General features: G+C 41.3%; 1 protein-coding gene across 2 annotated transcripts in view; it reads right to left on the bottom strand.

The window, feature by feature from the left end:
- Nucleotides 1-1239: 1239 nt before the first annotated feature.
- Nucleotides 1240-27243, bottom strand: part of LOC138851449 (zinc finger protein 570-like) — a 46686-nt gene continuing 20682 nt past the window's right edge. For both annotated transcript variants that reach the window (XM_070080587.1, XM_070080586.1), the window contains exon 2: nucleotides 1240-5400. In XM_070080587.1, coding sequence (XP_069936688.1) covers nucleotides 1697-2590 — 894 coding nt within the window. In that variant the 5' untranslated portion in view covers nucleotides 2591-5400 and the 3' untranslated portion in view covers nucleotides 1240-1696. The remainder of the gene's footprint in view (nucleotides 5401-27243) is intronic.

Below are 27243 nucleotides of genomic sequence, written 5' to 3'. Positions count from 1 at the left end.
GAGTGGTGGGAGGGCTGGCTGCAAGTTGTTGGGGTCGGAGGGAGGGTAGTAGGGACTCGTGGGTGGCGGGAAACTTAAATATGATTTGGTGGCTGGGAATTTGGCAGTTGGGAATTTGGCAGTTGGGAATTCGCGAACGTGTGAAGCCCGCGAAAGTTGAAAACGCGAATGTTGAGGGAGACCTGTATATGAAGGAGTAAGGTGATGAGGATAAAAAAAAAAGATAACAAAAAGGTTGGATATCAAGTAGGAGAGAGATAGTATGGAGGAGGTGAATGTATTCAGATATTTAGGAGTGGACGTGTGAGCAGATGGGTCTATGAAAGATGAGGTGATTCACAGAACTGACGAGTGGAAAAAGGTGAGTGGTGCACTGAGGAGTCTCTGGAGACAAAGAACTTTGTCCCTGGAAGGAAAGAGGGGAATGTATGAGAGTATAGTTATACCAATGCTCTTATATGGGTGTGAAACATGGGTGGTGAATGTTGCAACAAGGAGAAGGCTGGAGGCAGTGGAGATGTCGTGTCTGAGGGCAATGTGTGGTGTGAATATGCAGAGAATTCGTAGTTTGGAAATTAGGTGGTGCTGAATTACCAAAACTATTATCCAGAGGGCTGAGGAGGGGTTGTTGAGGTGGTTCGGACACATAGAGAAGATAGAACGAAGAAGAATGACTTCGAGAGTGTATAAATCTGTAGTAGAGGAGAGGCGGGGTAGAGGTCAGTCTAGGAAAGGTTGGAGGGAGGGGGTAAAGGAGGTTTTGTATGTGAGGGGCTTGAACTTCCAGAAAGCATGCATGAGAATGTTAGATAAGAGCAAATGGAGACAACGGGTTATTAGGACTTGATGTGCTATTGGAGTGTGAGCAAGGTAATATTTACGAAGGGATTCAGGGAAACTGGCAGGCCGGACTTGAATCCTGGAGATGGGAAGTACAGTGCCTGCACTCTGAAAGAGGGGTGTTAATGTTGCAGTTTTATAACTGTAGTGTAACCATGCCTCTGGCAAGATAGTGGTGGAGTGAATGATGGTGAAAGTATTTTTTGGGGCCACCCTACCTTGGTGGGAAATGGCTGATGTGTTAATAAAAAAAAAAATTAGTCTTGTCTTAGTGTTAAGATTATTATAATCAAAACCAAGCACTAAACCCATGAGGGTCATACAGCACTGCAGGGCAGGGGGTGTTGCTAGAGCAGAAAGTAGTAAGGATGGAGAGGATAACAGACTATTATTTTAGATTTGTGTTCTTTTACTACATGTTAAATATGTCCCACATATATTTCTAATAAAGAGCATCAATTTCACTTGGATTTTCCTGATGAAGTGACCTGAGTTACATAAGGTTTTGCAAGATGAGATTTTTCTTAAAAAGTCTTTAAAGCCCTTCACATTTCTATGTACTCTCTCTCAAATATATGAGTTATCATATGATTTACTAGCTTAGTTTTATAGGAATAACTCTCCAAGCACCTTGAACACTGATATGGCTGGTTTGTGTTGTAACCTCTCATGTGATTTTCAAATTTTAATTTACGTTAAAAGTTTTGCAGGCACATGAGCAACTATAGTGTTTCTCCTGCATAATTTTTTTAAATGTTTTACTAAACTTTTTCCTACTGAAAAGCCTTCTTGACAACTTGAAAACTTTAATAGTTTATGTTCTTAATGAAGTGTCATGTGCTTAACTAAAGTCATTTTAAAATAGTTTCTTACAATCTGGATACTCATGTTTTTTTTCCTCTGTGTGATTGGTCATGTGCTTCACTAGAGAACATTTTACTGAAAATTGCTTTGGACACAGTGAACAGTGATATGGTTTCTCTCCAGTATGAACTCTCTCATGTTTTTTTAATAATTTTCTTTGAGTAAAGTCTTGCAGACACACTGGACAATGATATGGCCTCTCTCCCGTATGAACTCTCTGATGTTGTTTTAGTGAGGTTCTATGAGTAAAGTCTTTCAGACACACTGAACAATGATATGGCTTCTCTCCTGTATGAAATCTCATGTGTATAGTGAGGTGACAACTTTCTGTAAAGTCTTTTTGGCACACTGAACACTGAAATGGCTTCTCCCCTGTATGAATACGCATATGTCTTACCAGAGCACATTTTACTGTAAATAATTTTGTACACACTGAGCACTGATATGGCTTCTCTCCAGTATGAAGTCTCATGTGTGAATTCAGGTGACCAAGTTGTTTAAAGTCTTTGTGACACACTGGACACTGGAATGGTTTCTCTCCCGTATGAACTCTCTCATGTTGTTTTAGTTTGGCTTTATTAATAAAGTCTTTCAAACATTCAGGACATTGATATGGCTTCTCTCCTGTATGAATTCTCTCATGTTGTTTTAGTGAGGACTGATAAGTAAAGTCTTTCAGACACACTGAACACTGATATGGCTTCTCTCCTGTATGAATTCTCTCATGTTGTGTTAGTGAGGATTTATTAATAAAGTCTTTCAGACACATTGAACACTGATATGACTTCTGTCTTGTATGAGTACTGTTATGTCTCACGAGTTTAGAATTACTTGGAAAAACTTTTTCACAAACAGGACACTTATGGAGTTTCTTTGCTTCCTTCATGTTGTCTTTTTTTTTTTTTTCAAGTTTTGAAAGCTAAATAAATTTGTAATTCCTTGTATGCTACATACTTCACATAACAACAGACTTACTGTACTTCATACACTTACTGTACCTCACATAACAATACACTTACTGTACTACACACAACAGACTTACTGTAGTTCACATAACAATAGACTTACTGCAATTCACATAACAACAGACTTACTGTACTCATTTTGTATTTTCTCTTTCTATTGTTTCACATTTAATACAGTCTCCAATGAAGACTTTTCTAAAAAAAAAAAAAAAACTGCCAAACTTATAGGAAATTCTTCTCAAGTGAACTTTTTTAACCAATGCAAATTTATGTGAAAAAAAGTCACAAAACATTTACAAAGAGGTTTGTATCTAGAATCAAATATTATATATTTTTTTAATTTTAATATAAAATATTTTAAGTTTTGGTAATGTGTGAGCTTTCTTCTGAACTAATAAGGTTTTAAAATTACTCTGTACAAAAACTGAAATAGAAGTTAAGAATGTGTTTAAAAATTGTGTATATTGTCCTGATATACTATGCAGTGGTTCCCAAACTTTTTCAGCTTGTTACCCAATTTAACATGCCACATAAAGCATGTTACCCCTTTCACAAAATGTTGTTATTATTGATATATATGGCTAAACGTGAACGTATACAGCCTCGCATACTCTGCTAATCCTAGCAAAACCATTGAAAATGTAAGAACCACACATACATTATATATAAAATTAATAATAGCTACAAATTCACAGTAACAGTGGGTAAATACTAACTATATACTGCACAGGGTAGTACACATACATACCTCAGCTGATGCTCACAGATAAACTGACAGTGTGAAATAGAGGCAGCCTCAGGAAGTGAGTGACTCGTACTGGACAGGTCGACTTTTGTCCTGAAGCATACTTGTCAAAATACTTTTGGGTTTCCACACACTTAGCTATATATTTCTTCTTTTCTAATACTGTATATTAGTTTTTGATGTTTATTGTTATTTGGTTTAACTTTATTACTTACTTATAATAGGTTTACTTTACAACTTTATATACTAAGACAAAGTTAACAATAATCCTCATACCAGGTACCGCATTGTTTTCTTGATTTTCAGAATTCATAACTTTTTTTCTGTCACCCCTCCATTACCCCCCAAAAATGGTTAAATTACCCCCAGGGGGTAATTTACCCCCAGTTTGGGAACCACTGTGATAGAGGAATGATGTTAATTTGGTGCAAGTGTAGGTTGTGTAAATTGTTTAAAAGGGTGCTAATCTAGGTCGTGTAAGTTGTTTAAAAGGGTGCTAGTATAGGTCATGTAAGTTGTTTAAAAGGGTGCCAATGTAGGTCATGTAAGTTGTTTAAAAGAGTGCTAGTGCAGGTCATGTAAGTTGTTTAACCCTTAAACTGTCCAAACGTAGATCTACATTTTTTCAACATTTGAAAGTATGTAAAAAAGTAATCTTTTTTTTTTTTTTTACATTTGAAAACGTGTAAAAAAACTCTGATCTTTTTTTTTGTTATATATTTGAAAATATGTAAAAAAATGTAGATCTACTTTTGGAGCACTACACATGTGAACGTAGATCTGCTTGGGCAGTTTAAGGGTTAAAAGGGTGCTAGTGCAGGTCATGTAAGTTGTTTAAAAGGGTGCTAGTGCAGGTCATGTAAGTTGTTTAAAAGGGTGCTAGTGGGTGTTGGGGCAGGTCATGTAACTTTATATATTAAATAAACAAAGCTAAAATCTTATTTCATCATATATTAAGTGCATTTATACACAATTATTTTCTATATCACTATACACTACATATAATGACTGCAATAATTAAACTATAATAGTAAAGAAACTGATAATTGCACTGTAATTGATAAAGTTTTTATCAATTAACCGAGTCTCATTAAAGTACTCTTTTTCCATGATTATTGATATAATTATTAATTAACTTGATTCATGTGGTGTCATCACTGCATATTACAATGAAAAAATCAAAGAGATGACAGAATAAGGATATCTGAAGAATATTTCAAGGTAATAAGATAAAATTACTAATACTCGGGTTTTTGAAAGTTAGTGAAAAGATTATGATAAATATTTTCATAATAGGGGTAAGCTATTACTTTCATAATCAGGATAGGACTATTATTTTCATAATCAGGATAAGACTATTATTTTCATAATCAGGATAAGACTATTATTTTCATAATCAGGATAAGACTATTATTTTCATAATCAGGATAAGACTATTATTTTCATAATCACAATAGGACTATTATTTTCATATCAGGGGAAAGATTATTATTTTATATTAGCAGTAAGATTTTTCATAATTGGGCTAAGACTATGACTAATATTTTCATAGTATTGGTATGGGTAAGATTGTGACTACCATAATAGTTTCATGGACAGAAAGAATATAGAAATAGTTACTTAATATAGACAGTCATGAATTAGGATTCTTTTGAATGGTCTTTTACAGTATTAAGTATAATGTGTACATGTACCACATTTTCTGTTACTTTAATTCCATGTAAAAGTTAAAAATTATGAGATTTCCTGAACAGTACAGTCAAATACTGACAACTGAAGCACATCACAAACTGTCAATAGTACTGAAACAGTGCTGACAGTACTTGTACTCAGTATTTCAGATAATATAATATGCATCATTAAACTTAGAGTTCAGATAATAGCTGTACTCATTACTTCAGTTCAGTGGACATCATTAAACTTGTTATTGACAGCAGTTGCACTCAGTATTTCAAACAGTGTAGTACTTTTGCCACTGTCTTCGGTCTGCAATAAATAAAATAAATAAATGGTATGTTTACTACAGTACTGACAGTGTAAACACCAAACTGTAAAAGAAAAGTGTAATGAGACCTTTTTGTAAATCTATTTCTGCAAAGATATCACAGTATTAATATAGTGGGCAGGTTTATTTTACAGAGCAGTAGATGGGTTTGAGTAATGGATAACTGGCCAACAATGGCTTTAGTTCACATTTAAACATGTGCAAATCTAGTTAATTCAGGGATGTTGAATTCAAGGCTGAAGTTATTTTTGCTCCAACACATACAGTTTCTATGAAATAGAACCTCACAGAGAATAGATATGAAGAGAACATGACCATCAGTTTGATGACTGACTACTGCTGGACTCTGGTGCAGGAGAGCATTACTGAACACAAGCGAAAAAACTAAAAACAGATGTAAATATGTTTGCAGGTACGAAAATTCCTGTCATATGTCATGTACATACAGTAGACTGCTATTTAGCACGAATTTATTTAGCACCATTTGAGTATAGCACGACTGAAGAATTGCGACACATTTTTATGTAACACGTCGTATGATCAATTTAACACGATTCGTGGTAGGGGAAAAAATTTTGAGTATGCAGTCGCCCGCAGTGGGTTATACCATTAAGTCAATGGGGGAGGCCTACTGCCATCCCCCCTGCCACCCACACCCAGCCCCACCATGCTCCCAGCCTCCAGTTCGGTTCATACGTGTGCAGGACGGATATACTCGGAAACCTAGCTGTGTTTATATACATACATATTTTCTTAATTTCATTGCCATTTGTTAAATCTGCCAAGCAATAATGGCACCCAGTAAGCATACAAGTGTTGCAGAAAGTGACAAGAAAAGGTTTAAGCGCTCAAGTCTAGGAATTGCGAAGAAAATTGAGATATTAGACAAGCTTAAGAGTGGATCACGTGTGGTGGATATAGTGAGGGCCTATGGCCTTAATGAAGCATCGGTTCGTACAATTAAAAAGAATGAGGCTAATATACGAGCTTGTGTAATGAATAACCCAAAATGTCATCTCATGAAAAGAATGACACGTAGGTCCCAACAAGTAAATAAAACAGAAAACTTGTTGCTTGAGTAGATTGAACAAAAGACAAAGAAAAGTGCACCACTTAATTTCATCTTAATTAGGGAAAAGGCCTTACAGTTGTTTAAAGCAGTGTGTCATAAGGAAGGAAAGCCTGAAAAAGAGTGTGTTTAGCACAAGCTGGTTCCACGCCTTTAAATTGCATAATAAGTTATATAATATTAAGTTTTCTGGTGAAAGTGCTTCAGCTGATCATACAGCAGCAAGTAATTTTCCTGCTGAATTGCAGGAAATTATTTCTGAGGGTGGCTATGAGCCACATCAAGTATTTAATGCTGACGAGACAAGTGTTTTTTTGAAAAAAAAAAAATGCCAACACGAACTTATATTAGTCAGCAAGAGAAGAATGCACGGGGCTTCAAGGCAGCAAAGGACCGCTTCACCTTGCTCCTTTGCGGTAATGCATCAGGTGATTTCAAGTATAAGTTCATGGTTATTTACTGCTCTAAGAATCCTCGTGCTTTGAAAGGTGTAGATAAAAACACCTTACCAGTAATTTGGAGGTCAAACCAGTCAGCATGGATGACAGAGGAAATATTTATTGACTGGTTTAAGCATCACTTTATTCCTGAAGTCAAGTTTTACCTGAACAACAAGAACCTTGCATTCAAGGTCTCTTCATTCTTGATAATTCCTGTACTCATCCACAAGCTTTGTTGGATGTGACCCCACATGTAAAAGTTATATTTTTACCTCCAAATACAACATCTTTAATACAACCACTGGATCGGGGAGTTATTAAGTCATTCAAGTGTAACTACACAAAAAAAAGTTATGAAAAAACTAGTTGCATCAATGGACTCTGACTCCAACTTGGCAGTACCAACCTTCTGGAATAAATTTAACATTGCAGATGCTATCAGCTATGCTAGAAGTGCATGGAATGAAGTTATGGCCTTCTCTGGTTAATTCTTTCACCTTGCCTGAGAATCAGGTTCAGGAAATAGTTCAGCTGGCAAGGAGATTACCAGGTTGTGCAAGAAGGTATAAAATACCAACAATATGAGAATACCAGGTGATGGCTTTGAAGATATGAATGAAGACTATGTAATGAGCTCTTAGAAGATGATGATGATGAAGACAGGAGTCCAGAGGAAATGTTAGCAGAGCTCGATACACAGATACAAGGGAGAGATATAACAGAAGAAGATGAAGAAGAACCTGAAGAAAACAGTTAACATTGCAGCAGTTATGTAAGCAGTTCCATATTACTGGTAAAGTTGCAGACTCTTTCACTGAAGAGGACCCTGACAAATCTAGAAGCAGTGCTTTAAAACGGGGTCTTGACCAGCTGATGATGCCTTACCATCACCTGTATAATGTATTGCAGGGTAAAACAGCCCAGAGAACTATTACAGAATTTATGCACACTCCAATACGACCATCGACTTCAGTACCAGAACCTCTACCATCCACTTCTGTTGGCAACCATCAACCATCCACCTCAGCCCAGTAGGGCCACACCATCCATATCCACTCTCTCCACAATCATCCACACACACCATTACCCACAATTTAAAGTAAGAAATACTATTATTTCTATTGTATTTGTAGTCTCAAGCAGTAATATATCACGACAATGAACTACAATTACATATTCACTTTTATTTTTGAAAGATCTATTGGTCTAAATAAAAGTTGTTTGGCTGTTTTGGGGGCTCCCAGAAATGTAACCCTATTTTTCCCATAAGTTCTTCAGTTCATTTAGCATGATTTTTACCTAACACGGCATTTTCAGGAACAAGTAGGGCCCCACTTATACGGCAGGTTAGGTTCCAGGCTACTGCCGGAAAGCAGACATCGCCAAAGCACAGAACACCTTTTTTTTTCACTTATAAGTGAATATAAATGCCAGATAACAAATTTTCACTAACATGCATTAAGTTAGCAATAGAACTAGGCATTAAAAAAATAAAACGTATAATACACACACAGTACACCCATTACTTACCTTAAAATATTTGTAGTCTTAGTGTAGGGTAAGAGATAAGTTTTATGTGTAGGAAGTCAGGTCTGGGAAGTTTGGTAGCCAGCTAAGGCAGCCCTTCCTGTCCTACCCTGCCCACACATAATGTAAACAAACCAGGCGAACATGTCTGGTGTGTGTTTATACACGTTTGTATTATACCCTAATACAAACACTACATTGTGTCCATGTTGTCTCCACATTGATACAGTAGAATAAACAAAGACCAACACTTCCATTCTCATGTAATTTTTAGAAGGAATGATGCTCTGGCAAATTATTATTATTACAAGTTGTTGTTATTATTACAAATTGTTATTATTATTACAAGTTATTATTATTACAAGTTATTATTATTGTTAGAAGATATTATAATCATAATAAAAAAGAAGCACTAAACCCACAGCACCGTGTCTTCCTTTGCACATGACACCCGAAAATGCATGACAGTGTCTTCCATTGCAGACACTGCAAGGCTCCAGGCGGACATCAACCAAATCTTTCAGTGGGCTGCAGAAAACAATATGAAGTTCAATGATGAGAAATTTCAATTACTCAGATATGGTAAACACGAGGAAATTAAATCTTCATCAGAGTACAAAACAAATTCTGGCCACAAAATAGAGCGAAACACTAATGTCGAAGACCTGGGAGTGATCATGTCAGAGGATCTCACCTTCAAAGACCATAACATTGTATCAATCGCAGCTGCTAGAAAAATGACAGGATGGATAATGAGAACCTTCAAAACTAGGGATGCCAAGCCCATGATGACACTCTTCAGGTCACTTGTTCTATCTAGGCTGGAATATTGCTGCACACTAACAGCACCTTTCAAGGCAGGTGAAATTGCTGACCTAGAAAATGTACAGAGAACCTTCACGGTGCGCATAATGGTGATAAAACACCTCAATTACTGGGAGCGCTTGAGGTTCCTGAACCTGTATTCCCTGGAATGCAGGCAGGAAAGATACATGATTATATACACCTGGAAAATCCTAGAGGGACTAGTACCGAACTTGCACCTGAAAATCTGGTGGTTAACGCTCTCGCTTCACACGGTGAGGGCCTGGGTTCGATTCCCAGCCAGAGTAGAAACATTGGACGTGTTTCTTTCCACCTGTTGTCTATGTTCCCCATCAGTAAAATGGGTACCTGGGTGTTAGTCGACTGGTGTGGGTCGCATCCTGGGACACTGACCTAAGGAGGCCTGGTCACAGACCGGGCCGCGGGGGCGTTGACCCCCGGAACTCTCTCCAGGTAAACTCCAGGTAAACTATGAAAGCAAAAGATTTGGCAGACGATGCAACATCCCCCCAATGAAAAGCAGGGGTGTCACTAGCACGTTAAGAGACCATACAATAAGTGTCAGGGGCCCGAGACTGTTCAACTGCCTCCCAGCATACATAAGGGGGATTACCAATAGACCCCTGGCAGTCTTCAAGCTGGCACTGGACAAGCACCTAAAGTCGGTACCTGACCAGCCGGGCTGTGGCTCGTACGTTGGTTTGCGTGCAGCCAGCAGTAACAGCCTGGTTGATCAGGCTCTGATCCACCAGGAGGCCTGGTCACAGACCGGGCCGCGGGGGCGTTGACCCCCGGAACTCTCTCCAGGTAAACTCCAGGCAAACAAGGGTCGTGAATAGCTATAGATAGAGTGAAGGCATACGAAAGGAATAAATTTCTAGTTAAGTTACCAAACACTTCGTGAACAAATCTCATATTTAAGTCAATTTTTATACTGTGGGTGTATCATGCTTATATGTTACGTAGCATATTTATTATATAATTTTGAAAAAATATCATAGATGGATTAATGGAAATGTCTATACCGTATTAACATGATATACGACACTTAATGTGCCCAAGAGATTATATGGCATTGAGTAGAAAGACTCTTGATGATTTTAATGTGTACCTGCAAGCCAGCACAGTAAGTAAATTTAGGTACAGGTAAACATAGGTATAATCATCAGAGAACATATAAAATATGCAAAAACTTTAAAACACTTAAAATTTTTGAAAATTTTCAGTCATAATAGAGTTGGGCTCACAAAGAATGTAAACAAACCTGGTGGGGCATGCCGTATTTGACCGACCGCTCGCCGTATAGCAAATTTTGGTCATAATTCGAAATTGCCATATTAGCAGAACGCCATAAGGTGAAACGCCATAAAGCAGGGCCCTACTGCATACATGTATATATAATGCATTAACATTAACCCTTTCACTTTCTCTTATGTAGATCTATGTTACTGATACCAGTGTCACTTGCACAGATCTATGTTTTAAGCACTGTGCCCTCAAATATGCTGCTAGTGGTAAATTTTGGCCTAGACATGAGAGAACGGATATGTGCGGCATGTACACAGTAAAAAAAAAATATCCATGCCTCATGCAGTGGATTATGGGAAAAGAAAACTTCTGATCTTGTATTTGGTTGAAAACTGTGAATTTGAAGCATTTTCTAGGAAACAGTGGGTGTTTTGGTAAGTTTCAGGACCAAAGGTAGCTTGATATTGGGCTCAGAGCAGCATAAAATTTTAAATATTCATTGTACTGAGCTGCCTTATATTGAAGGCTTACTGTATTTCAGTCTAAGTTTGTCAGTGACTTACGCCTTTCTAAACATTACACTAGCCAAGAAATTTTAACTTTTTATCTAGTTTAGAAACCAAACTGGTTGTTTTTAAGTAAACTTTGATGCAGTGATCACGAATCTCGGTTTATTTAGTGTCTGTCAATTACGTTTTTTTTTTAAATTTTATGATAAATATTTTGGCAATTTGAGGATGAAAAGCCACATAATATATTATGTATCAAAAGTATTGTCATAGATATGTGCTGCATGCAATGACAAAACCTAATCTTTCTTAACCCTTTCACTGCTGGACCCCTGAAATTATAAGCACAAGTACCATCCGACTTACGACCGAGTTAAGTTCCGACCAACTGGTAGCAAGTCAAAATGGATGTAAGTCGAACCTTTGAAAATTGCCAACATACTGGATAGGGCATAATGTCCAACCTTTGCTATATAAACTACCTACATAGTACTGTAATGTAATGTACAATCATTATTTCATTCTTTTTACCATAATTTACTTCTATTGATATATTTTAATCATTTATGTACAGTATATTATGTATACATGGTAGTGAACTGTATTGTAAATTTTACATCTCATACAGTATATGTTACTGTTATCTTTAAGTATTGTTGACACAGTGGAATGGGAGAATACCACTGGTAGTGTCATCCTGCCAGAATGTCCTATAACCTATGCCCTAAGTAAAGAGAAACAACTCTGGAACATGTGTAATACGTATTCGGCTAGCTGGCTGGGTGGGTGGTTGGCTGCCTGACTCACTGAATTTGGATTTCTCTCCATCTGTATCTGTCTCTGTCTGTCTGTGTGTCTCTGTCGCTCTCTCTCACAGCTACGCATAAGTAAAGTTATCATACATAGTGTAAATTACCTAGGATAACCCCAAAAATCCAGACAAAGTGCTATACAGTGGATCTGTGTTCCAGTCCCCTAAATTAATAATAATATTAATAATAATAAGTGAACAGTATTTAGATAAGGCTAAAGAGGTTTTTGTGGCATTTATGGATTTGGAAAGGCATATGACAGGGTGGATAGGGGGGCAATGCGGCAGATGTTGCAGGTGTATGGTATAGGAGGTAGGTTACTGAAAGCAGTGAAGAGTTTTTACGAGGATAGTGAGGCTCAATTTAGAGTATGTAGGAAAGAGGGAGATTATTTCCCAGTAAAAGTAGGCCTTAGACAAGGATGTGTAATGTCACTGTGGTTGTTTAATATATTTATAGATGGGGTTGTAAGAGAAGTAAATGCGAGGGTCTTGGCAAGAGGCGTGGAGTTAAAAGATAAAGAATCACACATAAAGTGGGAGTTGTCACAGTTGCTCTTTGCTAATGACACTGTGCTCTTGGGAGATTCTGAAGAGAAGTTGCAGAGGTTGGTGGATGAATTTGGTAGGGTATGTAAAAGAAGAAAATTAAAAGTGAATACAGGAAAGAGTAAAGTTATGAGAATAACAAAAAGATTAGGTGATAAAAGATTGGATATCAGATTGGAGGGAGAGAGTATGGAGGAGGTGAATGTATTCAGATATTTGGGAGTGGACGTGTCAGTGGATGGATCTATGAAAGATGAGGTGAATCACAGAATTGATGAGGGGAAAAGGGTGAGCGGTGCACTTAGGAGTCTGTGGAGACTAAGAACTTTGTCCTTGGAGGCAAAGAGGGGAATGTATGAGAGTATAGTTTTACCAATGTTCTTATATGGGTGTGAAGCATGGGTGATGAATGTTGCAGCGAGGAGAAGGCTGGAGGCAGTGGAGATGTCATGTCTGAGGGCAATGTGTGGTGTGAATATAATGCAGAGAATTCGTAGTTTGGAAGTTAGGAGGAGGTGCGGGATTGCCAAAACTGTTGTCCAGAGGGCTGAGGAAGGGTTGCTGAGGTGGTTCGGACATGTAGAGAGAATGGAGTGAAACAGAATGACTTCAAGAGTGTATCAGTCTGTAGCGGAAGGAAGGCGGGTTAGGGGTCGGCCTAGGAAAGGTTGGAGGGAGGGGATAAAGGAGGTTTTGTGTGTGAGGGGCTTGGACTTCCAGCGGGCATGCGTGAGCGTGTTTGATACCTGGAGTTTACCTGGAGAGAGTTCCGGGGGTCAACGCCCCCGCGGCCCGGTCTGAGACCAGGCCTCCTGGTGGATCAGAGCCTGATCAACCAGGCTGTTGCTGCTGGCTGCACGCAAACCAACATACGAGCCACAGCCCGGCTGATCCGGAACTGACTTTAGATGCTTGTCCAGTGCCAGCTTGAAGACTGCCAGGGGTCTGTTGGTAATCCCCCTTATGTGTGCTGGGAGGCAGTTGAACAGTCTCGGGCCCCTGACACTTATTGTATGGTCTCTTAACGTGCTAGTGACACCCCTGCTTTTCATTGGGGGGATGGTGCATCGTCTGCCAAGTCTTTTGCTTTCGTAGTGAGTGATTTTCGTGTGCAAGTTCGGTACTAGTCCCTCTAGAATTTTCCAGGTGTATATAATCATGTATCTCTCCCTCCTGCGTTCCAGGGAATACAGGTTTAGGAACCTCAAGCGCTCCCAATAATTGAGGTGTTTTATCTCCGTTATGCGCGCCGTGAAAGTTCTCTGTACATTTTCTAGGTCGGCAATTTCACCTGCCTTGAAAGGTGCTGTTAGTGTGCAGCAATATTCCAGCCTAGATAGAACAAGTGACCTGAAGAGTGTCATCATGGGCTTGGCCTCCCTAGTTTTGAAGGTTCTCATTATCCATCCTGTCATTTTTCTAGCAGATGCGATTGATACAATGTTATGGTCCTTGAAGGTGAGATCCTCCGACATGATCACTCCCAGGTCTGATCATGTCGGAGGATCTCACCTTCAAGGACCATAACATTGTATCAATCGCATCTGCTAGAAAAATGACAGGATGGATAATGAGACAAATAGTTTTTAATACTTGATGTGCTGTTGGAGTGTGAGCAAAGTAACATTTATGAAGGGATTCAGGGAAACCGGCAGGCCGGACTTGAGTCCTGGAGATGGGAAGTACAGTGCCTGCACTCTGAAGGAGGGGTGTTAATGTTGCAGTTTAAAAACTGTAGTGTAAAACACCCTTCTGGAGTGAATGATGGTGAAAGTTTTTCTTTTTCGGGCCACCCTGCCTTGGTGGGAATCGGCCAGTGTGTTAATAAAAAAAATTAATAATTATTATTACGTATTATTATTACAATAATAAGTATGTACTAATATTAATGATAATAATATTAATATTAAACTATAATATAATATAGTGTTTACTCATTACTAACCTTAAAATATCTGTAGTCTTAATGTAAAGTGAGAGGTGAGTAAACAAGATTAAATGAATAAACGAGAGAGAATGAGTGTAGAAGGTTCAAAAGTTTTGTAAACAAACTAGTTGTTGTTGTTATTACCAGCCCGGACACGAATGGTTTTTGTTCACTCCGTTAAGCTGACTGGAAAAACACCTCATATTTATGTTAATTTATATGTTACATAGCATGTTTATTATACAGTGGACCCCCGGTATTCGATATTAATCCGTTCCTGAGAGCTCATCGAATACCAAAAATATCGAAACGCGAATCAATTTTCCCTATAAGAAATAATGGAAATCAAATTAATCCGTGCAAGACACCCAAAAGTATGAAAAAAAATATTTTACCACATGAAATATTAAGTTTAATGCAATAGAATAATTACAATAACAACAATAACAATAGAATAATAACAATAGAATAATTGACACTTACCTCTAATGAAGATCTGGTGATGATTGATGAGATGGGAGGAGGGGAGTGTGTGGATGGTGTTACTGTTTAGAAGGGGAATCCCCTTCCATTAGGACTTGAGGTAGGAAGTCCTTTTCCGGGGTTACTTCCCTTCTTCTTTTAATGCCACTAGGACCAGCTTGAGAGTCACTGGACCTCTGTCGCACAACAAATCTGTCCAAAGAGCTCTGTACCTCCCGTTCGTTTACGATTTGTCTAAAATGGGCCACAACATCGTCATTGTAATAGTCACCAGCACGGCTTGCAATAGCTGTGTTAGGGTGATTTTCATCCATAAAGGTTTGCAGTTCAACCCACTGTGCAAACATTTCCTTAATTTTTGAAGTAGGCACAATGGATTCCACAACTGGCATAGGCTTCTCAGAGTTAGCCCCAAACCCTTCAAAATCTTTCATAATTTCCATACTAATTCTCACCCTTTTTACCACAGGGTAGGCACTAGAAGCTTTCTTGGGGCCCATGGTGACTTATTTTGCAGAAACAAGCACCAAAAACAGTGATAATATGGAATGTACCGAATGTATCCTTAGATGCGCGCACACTGGCTGGCTTGTACACACTGGCACACACGGGGCAGTGTGGCCACGTCTCGTATGAATCGCATCGAATACCGGGTTTTCGATCAGATACCGAGGCAAAATTTTTGCGTTAAAATGCATTGAATACTGGATTTATCGAATACCGATGCCATCGAATACCGGGGATCCACTGTATAATTTTGAAAAAAAAAATCATAGATGGATTAAGCAAAATGTCTATATTAACATTTTATACACAGTTAATGCACCTCATTGTGATTATTATTGTGTTATTATTATCATTATTAACCCCTTGACTGTCACAACCCCAAATCCTGAGGTGTCTCCTGGTGTTGCAAAATTCCCCCCCCCCCAAAAAAAAATTATTTTTTCTTGTGAAATGATAGAGAATCTTTCCCTGTTTGTAATGGCACTAAAAGAGCAAAGTTTGATGGAAAACTGACGGAATTACGCTCTTGCGAAGTTAGCGACCTCAGCAATGTTTATGAATTGGTGATGTCGCCCACTTTGAGCCCTATTTTCGGCTAATTCTATTGTTCCAGCCGACCAAACTCATAGCTATTTCTTTAGAACTCCATTTTTTCTATCGACTGAGTACAAGAAACTGCCCATTTACCAATTTCAACTACCTAATAACGTGGTCAGAAATTTGCAATTTGGCCAATTTCACGAAAATTTAAAAATATGACACTTTCAAAATAAGGTCCAGAATGAACAATGCAGACATTTCTGGCTCTAAAATAGCATTTTCTTTGTTCATCAGTCATGTCTCAATGCCCCTCTGATATTACTCTCTTTCTATTTTGAATTTTTATTCAAACAAAAAATGGAAGATTTACTGTTATATAGACTACTGCAATATTGTAATAATTGTATAAATAATGTCAACCAATTCATGACTGCATATTAGAATGGCTACTTGGACATTTATTGGAAAATGACATCATTTGTTTACTTCTGAACATCGGCAAAAATCAAACATTTCCCCTACTTTGAGCTCCATTTCAAAATCACCTCTACTTCCATAATATATTTTCCATTCTATCAAATGAGACCAAGGAAACAAGAATACATTATTATTATTATTATAATAAAAAAGAAGCGCTAAGCCACAAGGACTATACAGCGCTGCAGGGCAGGAAGGAAGCGAGGGCATCAGGTGGCAAAAGGGAGATGGATGAGTAATAGGTTACGGATAACAGCGGGGTAGTGGATGGTGAAAGGGTAAAGGGCAGCAAGAGACTGAACTAGAAAGGGCTGAGGGGAGTGCGAAAAGTATCATCAGAGTTTGTGGAGTAAATCAGTTGTTGTCAAGAAGTCAATGAGAGAGTCAGGATTAAAGGAGGGTCCATCAGCAGGAAGGGAAGGTAAAGAGAGAGTAGTAGAACGAAGACGACATTGGAGGTAAATTCTGCGTGCTCGTTGATAGAGAGGGCAGTCTAACAGAATGTGGCTAATCGATACTGGAACTTGACACTGCTCACAGAGAGGAACAGGGTGCCTCTCCATGAGATACCCATGAGTAAGACGAGTGTGGCCAATGCGAAGGCGGGAGAAAGTGGTCTCCCAACCTCGGCACTGATGACAAGAAGACGGCCAGTAACCTATGCTCGGTTTAATAGAATGAAGTTTGTTACTGAGCAGAGTTGACCAACGTTGTTGCCAACGGGTGCGAAGGTGGGTAGCTATTGCAGCAAAATAGTCCAGAAATGGAACACCTCGACAGGAAATCGGTAGGTCATGTACTGCTGACCGCGTAGCAGTGTCTGCCTGTTCATTGCCCTGTACGTCGACATGACCAGGGACCCAACAAAAAACAATATCTTTATGTTTGGTAGAGATACGGCGTAGCCAAAGTTGGATACGGAGAACTAGGGGATGAGATGTATCAAATTTTCGTATAGCCTGTAGAGCACTAAGGGAGTCTGAGACTATTACAAATGATGACACAGGCATAGATGCGATACGAGTAAGTGCTGCAAGAATGGCATACAGTTCAGCAGTAAAAATGCTAGCTGAAGATAGTAAATGCCCCCGCACGACGCTGTCCGGAAACACTGCTGCGAATCCGACGCCATCTGAAGACTTAGAGCCATCTATGTACACAGCGGTGGCATGAGAATGGGAGTGGAAGTGATCAAGAAAAAGAGAGTGGGAAGCCACCATAGGCAGTTGAGCTTTCGAGCAAGGGAGTGAGAAAGAACAGACCCGAACAGCTGGAACTTCCCAGGGGGGTAGGGAAAAGTGAGATGCTACATGAACATATAAAGGTGGTAACTGAAGGGAAGACAAGAGTGAAAGTAGGTGAAGAGAAAAGGGACAGAGCAAACAGGGGTGGCGAACGAATAAAGAATGTCTACTAATATTGATGACCATTCTATAAATGGAAGGATTGTGTAGATCGTGAGAGAGTACATAGTAGCGAAGGCAATGGGCATCACGGCGATCAGACAAGGATGGAACATTTGCTTCTGTATAGAGGCTCTCAACAGGGGAAGAGCGAAAAGCACCAAGGCACAAACGTAATCCTTGGTGATGGATAGAGTTAAGGCTAGAGAGAGTAGCAGGAGAGGCCGCGGAATAAATCTGGTCACCATAATCGAGTTTCGATAAAACAAGGGCTGAATGTAGGCGAAGCAGAGTTCGACGATCAGCTCCCCAGGAAAGATGAGCAAGGGTTTTAAGAAGGTTCAGCCGGCTGTGACAAGTTGCCTTCAGAGAGGTAATGTGAGGTTTCCAGGATAACCGACGGTCAAAGAGAAGGCCTAGAAACCTGACTGTATCACGTTCGGGGTACGGGAGCCATAGAGATACAAAGGATGATCGGAGATAACAGAGCGTCTAGTGAAAGTAATTTGGTGAGTTTTGGTACTTGAAAATTTAAACCCATGCGTGGTGGCCCAAGTGGAAACACGGTCGACCGCATGCTGGAGAGAAACTGCAATAAGGTGACAGTCAGCGCCTACACAAGCAATAGCGAAGTCATCAACATAGAGTGATGACCAAATATTGGGTGGAAGAACAGAGGCCAAATCATTTATAGCAAGGAGAAAAAGTGTTGTGCTTAGAACACATCCCTGAGGGACACCTTCAGCGTGGACGAAGTCTGGGGAAAGAACATTATTGACTCAAACACGGAAATGTCTGTCAGTTAAAAAGTTCTTAAGGAAGGATGGTAGATTGCCTCAGAGGCCTAAGGAATGGGCCTGGGCCAAAATATTATACCTCCAAGTTGTGTCATATGCCTTCTCAAGGTCAAAAAATATGGCAATAACTGAGTGATTATTCGCAAAGGCATTAAGAACGTGCGTATCCAAGCGTAGCAAGGGGTCTATGGTAGAACGACCCTTACGAAAGCCATATTGACTAGCGGAGAGACTGTTGTGTGTCTCTAAATACCACATTAAATGTCGATTTATGAGACGTTCCATCACTTTGCAAACTGCACTAGTAAGAGCGATGAGGCGATAGTGGGAGGCATCATGTCCTGTAGTACCCGGTTTGCGGAAAGGGAGAACAATGGCAGATTTCCACAGCTGGGGAAGAACTCCTTGTGCCCAAATAAGATTGAAGAGGTGTAAGAGGACTACAAGGGCTGACCGATGTAAATGTTGTAACATACGAATATGAATGTCGTCAGGCCCAGCTGCCGATGATCAGCAAGCTGAGAGCGTTGCCTCCAGTTCTTGAAGTGTAAAAGGCACATTATACTGTTCTTCTCTGAGAGAAGAAAAGTCCAAGGGTACTAACTCTCTGGCAGACTTTGAGGAAAGAAACGAGGAGGCATAGATGGAGCCCTCGGGAAATACGGACCAGATGTGTGCCAAGTTCAATGGCAATGTCGAGAGGGTTTGCTACATCAACACCAGCGACCCGTAGAACAGGAGCCGGGTCAGGAGAGTATTTACCACTCAATTTCCTCACTTTTTTCCAGACTGCACTCATAGAAGAAGCAGAGGTGATGGTGGAAACATAGTCTCGCCAACAAGTGCGTTTAGCTTCACGGATGACTTGGCGAGCGTTCGCACGCTTCTGCTTAAAATCAAGAAGTCTCTCAGCGGTTCAATTGTACCGGTACCTGCCCCATGCAGCATGTTTCAAACGTACTGCACGAGCACAAGCAGGAGACCACCAAGGCACGCACTTCTGAGAATGCCTGCCTGAGGTTTGGGGTATAGAATGAGAAGCTGCGGTATAAACTGACGTCGAGAAGATGTGTAGGAGCTCATCAATGGAGGATGAAGAAGGAACCTCACTAAAAGCAGTGAGGTGTGAGTAAAGATCCCAATTTGCCCGATCAAATTGCCAGCGAGGGCTACGGGAAGGTGGTGAATAAGAAGGAGAAGTAAGAATGATCGGAAAATGATCGCTGTCATGTAAGTCTGGTAGAACAGACCAGGTGAAGTCTAGTGCAGTGGAGGAAGAGCAGACTGATAGATCGATGCAAGAGAGAGTATGAGTACGAGGATCAAAATGGGTGGGAGTACCCGTATTTAAAACATGGAGGGGGTGAGAGGCGAGAAAAGCCTCCAACTGGATGCCACGTGAGTCACAATGAGACCCCCCCCCCAGAGGAAATGGTGGGCATTAAAATCACCAAGTAACAGAAGTGGTGGCGGTAAGGATGAAACAAGAAAGGCAAAGTCTGGGATAGAAAATGCCCGAGAAGGAGAGAGATATAAAGAACATATTGTAAACCACTTATTCAAGTGGATACGGGCTGCAGTGTAATGCAGCGAGGTATGGACAAATAGTTGACAGTACGGAATATCATTGCATAGAAGAAGGGCATTTTCATTAAAGGTCCCATCTGAGAAAGGATCCGAAGAATACAATAAATTATAGCCTGAGATAGGTTGGAAAACAGCCGAGTGTAATTTTGGTTCTTGTAAGCAAGCACCAACAGGGGAAAACCTGGAAAGCAACATCTGAAGCTCACCCCGATTACCCCTGAGGCGGCGGATATTCCACTGTAAATAGGTCATGATTGGCGATGAAGAAAATACCAGGAATCTGTAGGTAAAGGCACCTACGGACTAGAGGGGTTAGAAAAGTCAACGTGTGGTGGCATTGGAAGACGTTCAAGTAGCGAAGGAACGGAGCATTGCGAAGAATGGGGTTGTGAAGATGGAGGAGAGGGAAGAGAAGGAACAGGAAGTGAATCAGTGTCCATGGAAGGTTTAGTCTCTGCAATATATTCTGAAATGGCTTCAAGTGTTTCTGAATTCAAAGATGTATGGGAGACCATATTGGAGATAGAAGGAGGAGGGTGAGTAAAGATTGGGACAATAATGGACTGTACCAAAGTAGAGGGGGAGGGAAGAGTGTAAGGGACTGGAGATGAAGTGTGGGGGGGGGGGACAGAAGAGGCAGAAACCTGGGAGGTGGCAGAAGAGGGAGAAACTTGGGAGGGGATGGGGGTGGAAGGCATAGTACGAGGAGGAGGGTGAATCTCCACACTTGTAATAGAGCCAGAGAGAGGGGAAGAACTAGGTACAGAGACTGGAAAGGTAAAGTGTGGAGGTGGAAGAAGGGAAGGAAGGGGCAAAGAAGATTTGAGCAATGTGGATTTTTTGGACTTCTGAGTAGAGGGGCGATTGGTATTAGGTGTCGTACGAGGTCTTGTCGATACTGGGGCTTGTGAGGAAGGACGCGAAGATGTGAGAACAGACTGAGTTGTAGTTGGGACGTCAGAGCCAAGGACAGCAAAAGGATTAGATGCCGTAGTGGCTATGGGAGGGGTAATAACAGAGGAGGCTGCAGAAGATGAGACCCCAGAAGTGGGGGGATGTTTGGAAACACGAGAATAAGAAACACGGGGTAGTCTCCCTTGGAGGCGGAGATGAGTAACTGCCATAGCATAAGGGAGACCTTCTGCCTCTTTGAGGCAACGGATTTCACGTTCATTTAAGTAGACCTAGCAACGGCGGGAGTAGAAAGGGTGAGCTTCATTACAATTAAGGCAAGATGGAGGTTGACTGCAAGATGTATTAGAATGGTCGTCGGCACCACAGACTGGGCATTCGGCCATAGATCTGCAATATTTCGCTGGGTGACCAAAACGGCAGCAATTTCTACATTGTTGCGGTGTAGGTATCACCTTTCGAACTTGTAACCGATGTCCCACGACATATACAGAGGACGGGAGTTCTTGGCTGTCAAAAGTTAAACGAGCCACGTTGCAAGGGTAACGTCTCCGCCCCCGGGCAGGAAGGACATAAGTGTCTACTTTGAGGATTGGGAGATCCTGGAGTTCCAGCTGTTCAAAAATGTCATTGCCACATGACTGGAAATTCTGTTGGACTATGGTATGGGGCAGAATGACAGTACCACTACAAGAATTGAGAGAAAGATGTTTTTCAATAGTGATAGGAGTAGTATCGATATTCGAAAGGAGAGAAAGATCATGAGCTTGGGTAGCATTCTGGACAGTGACGATGGGCATACCGCTCTTGAGAGCATGAAATGAAATATCTCTACCAACATGACGCAGGAGCGCTTTGCAAATACTATGGTCAGAAAGGTAGGCAGAAGAAGAAGTCGGTCTTAAAGTAAAGAATTTAGTCCATTGTGTGGTCCGAAACTGAGCGTGGAGAGGGAGTGCTTGACGTGTCGGTCTTTTCCAAGTAGAATGGGAAGGTAACAAAGGAGCATCATCAGGAGATTGACGTTGGCGTTTAGGAGTAGGACCGGAGTTGGTCCGGCGTGAAATGGGCGGGCGATTCGAAAATTGCTGTACCGTAGAGGGAGAAGCCGGAAGCATAGTCAAAGGAGAGCAGAGTTCAGACAAATCGAAGGAGTCAGTTGAAGCCCCGGTACCTGAAGCGGGTGAGGAAACAGCACCAGCAAGAGGTACAGGGGCATCAGGAGTGTCCGAAGAGTGGTCTAAACACAAGGCAGGGTCAGAATGGGGTGCGGTATCAAGAAGGGGCATGGGGGTAGTGGGTTCATGGACTAGGGCTGCCATGGTTAGGTTACTCCTTTGCTTTTTGTTTTTAAGAAAAAAAAAAGAAAGAAAAGAAAATAAAAATAAAAAAAAGAAAAAAAAAGGGGGGAGCGGGGAGGAATAGTTCCCAGGAGGAATGAAAGGGCCGGAAATCTCCCTCCATGCCCAAGAGGACCTCAGCACCGCTAGTAGCGCAGATGCAGCATGGAACCCGTGCCATAGGGAAACAAGTGTAGTCAAAGATAAGATAAAACCAATATTGCAAACTAGAAATACCGCAGGAAATAGCAAACAAGAGGACTCCACTAGCAATAGTGAGGATATATTACCAAAAACAACTGGTGGGAGCTCCATTGTTGGTGCTAGGGAGGATAGAAGTAAGACAGGGAAACATGCACCAACAGGGAATACAGTCACAGAAACCCAAGGCAAATGGAAACCAAGCCTGTGCACATACTATGCACTTGGTATCTGCTGGCATGGGAAATCTGGAAAAACAGATGGGACGTGCAACTATGACCACCCTAGAAAATGCCATGACCATATGACAACAGGAAAATGCAAACTCCCTTCCTGTAAGCTTTTTCACCCTGAACTGTGTACCTCTTCAGTACAGGAAAGACTATGCTATAACTTAAATTGCCAGGCATACCATCTAAAGGGGACAAAAAGATACAAAACATCCAGGCCATGTGAAAACCTGGGTAGCCACAGCCACTCAAAAGGGAGAGATTTTTTAGTGCCAGGAAGGAAAAAAAAAACTGGCAGGAAAAGGCAGAAATCGTACACCAAATCCAGTCATTCCTGGAGTGGAACCACAGTCGATGGCCTCCACTCCAAACCAACAGATACAGATACTAATGCCGGAAAAAAAATCCCCCCCCAGTACCAACAATACCACCAGTCCGATAACATTCTTCTTTGCAAATATACAGGGTCTAAAGCCAGCAACAAACAACAAAATACCTTTCATCCGTGGACTGCTTGCAGAGGCAAAGGCAATGTTCGCGGCTTTCACTGAGACCCACATAAAGGATCACTTGGACAACGAAATATGGATCCCAGGTTACAACCTATACAGATGTGACAGAGTGAACAGGCAAAAGGGGGGGGGGGGTTGGCCTGTACATTGCAGAATCACTTGTTTGCACAGAACTGCTTAATGCCTCAAATGATGTAGTGGAAGTTTTAGCAGTAAAGGTCGAGAACCAAAACCTAGTAATTGTGGTAGTCTACAAGCCTCCGGATGCAACATCCCAGCAATTCCAGGAACAGCTGTTAAAAATTGACCACTGTCTGGAAAATCTTCAAGCGCCTGCACCCAACATCTTGCTCCTGGGGGATTTCAACTTAAGGCACCTAAAATGGAGGAATATAGCAAATAATATTGTTGCAGTAATAACACCAGGAGGCAGCTCTGATGAAAACTCACACTCACACGAGCTTTTAAATCTCTGCACAAAATTCAATTTAAACCAGCAAATAATACAGCCTACTAGACTGGAGAATACACTAGACCTCATCTTCACTAACAAAGATGATCTGATAAGAAATGTCACCACATCAAAAACAATATACTCAGATCACAACATAATTGAGGTTCAGACATGTATGCGTGGAGCCCCAGACCGACATAATGAGACTAGCCACGAGGGAGCATTCACCAAATTCAACTTCAATAACAAAAACATAAAGTGGGACCAAGTAAACCAAGTCCTAACCGATATAAGCTGGGAAGATATACTAAGCAACACAGACCCCAACTTATGCCTAGAACAGATTAACTCGGTGGCACTCGATGTATGCACAAGGCTTATTCCTCTAAGAAAAAGGAGGAGTAGATGTAAAATAGAAAGAGACAGGCGCTCCCTTTACAGGCGACGGAAAAGAATAACAGAGCGGCTAAAAGAGGTCAATATATCTGAAATGCGTAGGGAGACACTGGTCAGAGAAATAGCAAGCATCGAACTTAAGCTAAAAGAATCCTTTAGGAGTCAGGAATCGCGGGAAGAACTAAAAGCCATAAATGAAATCGAAAGAAACCCAAAGTATTTCTTCTCCTATGCCAAATCAAAATCGAGAACAACGTCCAGTATTGGGCCCCTACTTAAACAAGATGGGTCCTACACAGATGACAGCAAGGAAATGAGTGAGCTACTCAAGTCCCAATATGACTCAGTTTTTAGCAAGCCGCTAACCAGACTGAGAGTCGAAGATCAAAATGAATTTTTTATGAGAGAGCCACAAAATTTGATTAACACAAGCCTATCCGATGTTATCCTGACGCCAAATGACTTCGAACAGGCGATAAATGACATGCCCATGCACTCTGCCCCAGGGCCAGACTCATGGAACTCTGTGTTCATCAAGAACTGCAAGAAGCCCCTATCACGAGCTTTTTCCATCCTATGGAGAGGGAGCATGGACACGGGGGTCGTCCCACAGTTACTAAAAACAACAGACATAGCCCCACTCCACAAAGGGGGCAGTAAAGCAACAGCAAAGAACTACAGACCAATAGCACTAACATCCCATATCATAAAAATCTTTGAAAGGGTCATAAGAAGCAAGATCACCACCCATCTAGAAACCCATCAGTTATACAACCCAGGGCAACATGGGTTTAGAACAGGTCGCTCCTGTCTGTCTCAATTATTGGATCACTACGACAAGGTCCTAAATGCACTAGAAGACAAAAAGAATGCAGATGTAATATATACAGACTTTGCAAAAGCCTTCGACAAGTGTGACCATGGCGTAATAGCGCACAAAATGCGTGCTAAAGGAATAACAGGAAAAGTCGGTCGATGGATCTATAATTTCCTCACTAACAGAACACAGAGAGTAGTCGTCAACAGAGTAAAGTCCGAGGCAGCTACGGTGAAAAGCTCTGTTCCACAAGGCACAGTACTCGCTCCCATCTTGTTCCTCATCCTCATATCCGACATAGACAAGGATGTCAGCCACAGCACCGTGTCTTCCTTTGCAGATGACACCCGAATCTGCATGACAGTGTCTTCCATTGTAGACACTGCAAGGCTCCAGGCGGACATCAACCAAATCTTTCAGTGGGCTGCAGAAAACAATATGAAGTTCAATGATGAGAAATTTCAATTACTCAGATATGGTAAACATGAGGAAATTAAATCTTCATCAGAGTGGAAAACAAATTCTGGCCACAAAATAGAGTGAAACACCAACGTCAAAGACCTGGGAGTGATCATGTCGGAGGATCTCACCTTCAAGGACCATAACATTGTATCAATCGCATCTGCTAGAAAAATGACAGGATGGATAATGAGAACCTTCAAAACTAGGGAGGCCAAGCCCATGATGACACTCTTCAGGTCACTTGTTCTATCTAGGCTGGAATATTGCTGCACACTAACAGCACCTTTCAAGGCAGGTGAAATTGCCAACCTAGAAAATGTACAGAGAACTTTCACGGCGCGCATAACGGAGATAAAACACCTCAATTATTGGGAGCGCTTGAGGTTCCTAAACCTGTATTCCATGGAACGCAGGAGGGAGAGATACATGATTATATACACCTGGAAAATCCTAGAGGGACTAGTACCGAACTTGCACACGAAAATCACTCACTACAAAAGCAAAAGACTTGGCAGACGATGCACCATCCCCCCAATGAAAAGCAGGGGTGTCACTAGCACGTTAAGAGACCATACAATAAGTGTCAGGGGCCCGAGACTGTTCAACTGCCTCCCAGCACACATAAGGGGGATTACCAACAGACCCCTGGCAGTCTTCAAGCTGGCACTGGACAAGCACCTAAAGTCAGTTCCTGATCAGCCGGACTGTGGCTCGTACGTTGGTTTGCGTGCAGCCAGCAGCAACAGCCTGGTTGATCAGGCTCTGATCCACCAGGAGGCCTGGTCACAGACCGGGCCGCGGGGGCGTTGACCCCCGGAACTCTCTCCAGGTAAACTCCAGGTAATACCCTACCCTTCATGCCAGTAAACCAGCAATCCGGGATAGCAACCTCACATCTGCCGAGCTACCTCGGTGGACAAAAGAGAGGGCGGCCGGATATCCGCCACAAAGCATACCTCCTTTGGCCACCACCCCCGGAATCCGAAAGGTGGCTTTCTTCGCCCGAAACACACCCAAAGCTACTCCGGGATACCGGAGAGGGATCGGGACATCCCCAGACAATCCAGATTCCACGGCAAACTACGCCACTGCCAAGAACCTCAATGGAATGGGATGGACCCCGTGTCCTTTCCCCTACCTAGGAACTAGCGCGCCTGTGGGAGAAATCCCAAAGGCCAAAAAGAGGAAGGGCAAAAGGGAGGAGTGGGGAGGAGGAGGAGGAATGGAAACAGGGGAGGATGGGGAGGATGGGATAGGGGAGGGGAGAATGGGGGGTAATTAGGTTCGGTCTAAGGAAGAAGACCGACAGGGCTAATTCCTCAGACCAAGAGCCTCTTCACCACACCAAGGAGCCCCCCTTGAAGAGGAACAAGAATACAACCATAAATACTATACGAAAAATAGACCACAACGTCGGCATTTTAATTAAAAAAAACGGTCTTTTGTTTTTCTCATTATGCACTGCATGCTGCAGGATTTTTTTTATATGGTGCACACTGACCACACAGACCCATTCTCTCACTTGTGGGCCTACCAGCTTTTTCCTGCTTGATTTGAAGCCGCTAGTATTTATGAGTATATATACGTCAAAAACGGTGGCTCGTATGGCATATATATATGACCAAAACAGTCAAAGGGTTAATATGGCATCTTCAAGACCAATAACACACTCTTAACGATTTTAATGTGTACCTGCACACAGCAGAGGTGCAAGATGTGGAGTCTAAAGCAGTTAAGTTCATATTTTATTCATTCTAGAGCGTATATCAGGTTTTTATGTTATTTATATTGTTTATTATGT

Source organism: Cherax quadricarinatus, unplaced genomic scaffold (assembly GCF_038502225.1).
Source record: "Cherax quadricarinatus isolate ZL_2023a unplaced genomic scaffold, ASM3850222v1 Contig648, whole genome shotgun sequence".
In the NCBI taxonomy this organism is placed as follows: Eukaryota; Metazoa; Arthropoda; class Malacostraca; order Decapoda; family Parastacidae; genus Cherax; species Cherax quadricarinatus.
The sequence above is the reverse complement of the archived record's forward strand: the minus strand, read 5'-3'. Positions and strand labels throughout refer to the sequence as shown.